Source organism: Mesitornis unicolor, unplaced genomic scaffold (genome assembly GCF_000695765.1).
Source record: "Mesitornis unicolor isolate BGI_N332 unplaced genomic scaffold, ASM69576v1 scaffold33711, whole genome shotgun sequence".
NCBI lineage: Eukaryota > Metazoa > Chordata > Aves > Mesitornithiformes > Mesitornithidae > Mesitornis > Mesitornis unicolor.
In genome coordinates, this window is record NW_010162360.1 from 14,063 (window position 1) to 16,605 (window position 2,543).

A 2,543-nucleotide genomic window follows, 5' to 3' on the forward strand; every position below is an offset into this window, starting at 1 on the left:
GGGGCCGGCCCCTAACCCTCCCCCCCACCTTCTCTGCAGGATTCTCGGCTTCCCCCTCCACTACACGGACGTCTCCAACCTCAGCCGCGGGGCTCGCCAGAAGCTGCTGGGGAGGTCGTGGAGCGTCCCCGTCATCCAGCACCTCTTTTCCCCACTCAAGGATTACTTCGCCTGCGAGTAGCGGCCGAGCGCCCCTCGTCTCTCCGGTAAAGGTGCACAGCTCCGCTGCCAGGGCGGGATTGGGACGGGCACGGACCCTGCCACGGCCCCAGCCCTCCCCGGGCGTCCCCGCGCTGCGGGAGGGCAGCCTGGCCCCGCAGGGAGAGCCGAGGAAATGTCTTTAACCAAAGAACCTGGCAGGGTCACTTTTCCATAACGGGACTAACGGCAGTGATACGCAGAGAATGATGGACAGAGAACGAGAGCTGTAATTCCCTGACCCGGCGCAGGGAGCTCTGTGCATAGCTGACGAGAGCATTAAGTCTTCCGTTTTAGCCCAGAGCTGGGGAGTAGCAGCTCAGCCAGACTTGAACTACAGCGAATCACTGCTTTTCCAACCCAACCCAACCCAAACCTCGCTGCAAGCCGCTGCCAAAACCCCCCCAAACCGCAGCAGCAGGCGTGAGGGACCTTGGTCAGGTTACGTACACTGAACATGCAGCATACAGAAACCAAATCTCTTTTATTTTTATTTTTAAGACTTTTTGGATAAACTTTTTGATTTTGGTGTTTAACGTCTATTGCTGCTTTAAGGCATTACATAAGAATGTGGAGATTCCTAGACCTGAATGTAGCTGAAACTGAACTGTGAGGTGATAGAATTTACTTTGCTAGCTAGAACTAAAGAAATACTGGTTTAGATGTTTGGCTGTAGTTTACAAATACTCACTACTTCCTTTTTAAGCCACCTAAAACTTTTCCTTACGTTCAAAACCCTGCTGAGCTCGCACAGCAACAGAGCAGGGAGGATTTGGGCTCCAGTGTCCGTAAAGGAAAATGTTCTCAGCCTTCAATTCCCAGATGAACGCGGTGCCCGGCAGGAAGGACAGCGGAGCGCTCAGTGTCCAGGTGTTCCAAATACAGCCCCACAATGTCACGTACGGCATCACGAGCCCCAGCAGTATTGGCATTGCGTTAGCGGTGGTGCAGGGGGGTCCTTGCAGGGAAGATCCCCCCCCAGCCCCATCCTGGTTGGGGGGTCTGGGAGTGCAGCACTGGCCCCGTCCTGCACTGCTTTGGGGAGCTGACCCCCATGGTGGGGAGGGCAAGGTCTGGGGGGCTCCCGGGGCTGTACCCCCAAGCCAGGAGCTCCTGCAGCCGCTGCTGTGCTCAGGTTTGCTTGCCCTGCTCCTGACGTGGTCATCTCGCTGTTGTGAAGAGCCCGTCCCGCTCCCCCGGGTTTTCGGTAGCCGTGGGGCTGCTGTCCTGGCTGGTGTCTGCGGGGACTCTGGACTCCCAATGCACATTTCAATGCACTGAAACAACTCGTGACGCTCCCCCTCCGTCCTCCCCTGCCTCTGCCCTTCACCACAGCGTCCTTCACCTTCTCAACATGGATGGGGTGCAGCCTCTGGCCTGACTCCCGGCTTTCATGAAATGTACGGCATCAATGGAAACGCCAGCTGCTCTCCGGCCACTTCTACCTCTGACACACGGGGACCCCCTTGCACCCCTGTTGCAGCCTCCTGTGCAGCTCTGCACCCCATCCCCAGCCTCCAGGGCCATCTCTCGCTCTACAACCCAAGGCTGCACCCAGGACTGGGCAGGAGGGGAACCCCAGCTGATTTTAGAGTTCTTACTCCTGCATCCTGCCCAGAGGTTGCTCTTTAAAGTCTCCCCATAGGGGCTCAAGCCATGCATCTTGGTTAAGAAAATGCTGGAGGAAGCCAAGAGGTCTCTGCATCACCACAGGCATCTGCAAGGGCTCAGGGACAATGTCACCCTCTCGCCACCTTTGTCACCAGGAGGGTGGCAGGGTGGGTTCTGCGGGGGCTGGAAGTGTGCGGCATGGCCACCACTGCCCCCGTGGGTTTTGGACCCCTCGCCAACACTAATTCCTCTGCCCAGCCTGGGTGCAGTCCCCGTGCGGACCCTGAGGCGGGGGTGATGGCCGTCCCCTGCCTTGGGGACCCCTCTGACTCACACATAACCTCTCCGTGGCATCTCTGACTCCGTACTCCCCATCTCACATCCCTTCCTATCTGATCAAAAGAAACAGGGGAAAAAAAAAAGGACTTGGGGAAAGTCAACAAAGATGAAAGAGCAATGAGAATTGTCTTGGCATTAAGCTTACTTGATCAGAATTGTAGTCGACAAGTCTTCCTTGCGATGTTTTTCCCTGTACGAGCTGCCTTTTATGCTGTGTTTATAAAAATGTCGGAAGGAGAGGTAGATTTCAGAAACGCCTTTTGAATGCTGTGTAAAGGTTTCTAACTCTCCCTGGTGCTATTATTTTTTTAGGTTAAGGATTTTTGATGTCGAAAGTCTTGCGGGTTTTTATACAATCTTTAATAAAATAAAAGGACATTGTTTTGTTGAACACG

General features: G+C 55.1%; 1 protein-coding gene across 1 annotated transcript in view; it reads left to right on the forward strand.

Moving 5' to 3' along the window:
* Positions 1–181, forward strand: part of LOC104547779 (DNA (cytosine-5)-methyltransferase 3B-like) — a gene marked incomplete at its 5' end in the record, with an annotated part of 11,744 nt that extends 11,563 nt beyond the window's left edge. The window contains 1 exon segment of the mRNA XM_010193599.1: positions 40–181. Coding sequence (XP_010191901.1) covers positions 40–181 — 142 coding nt within the window.
* Positions 182–2,543: the final 2,362 nt, after the last annotated feature.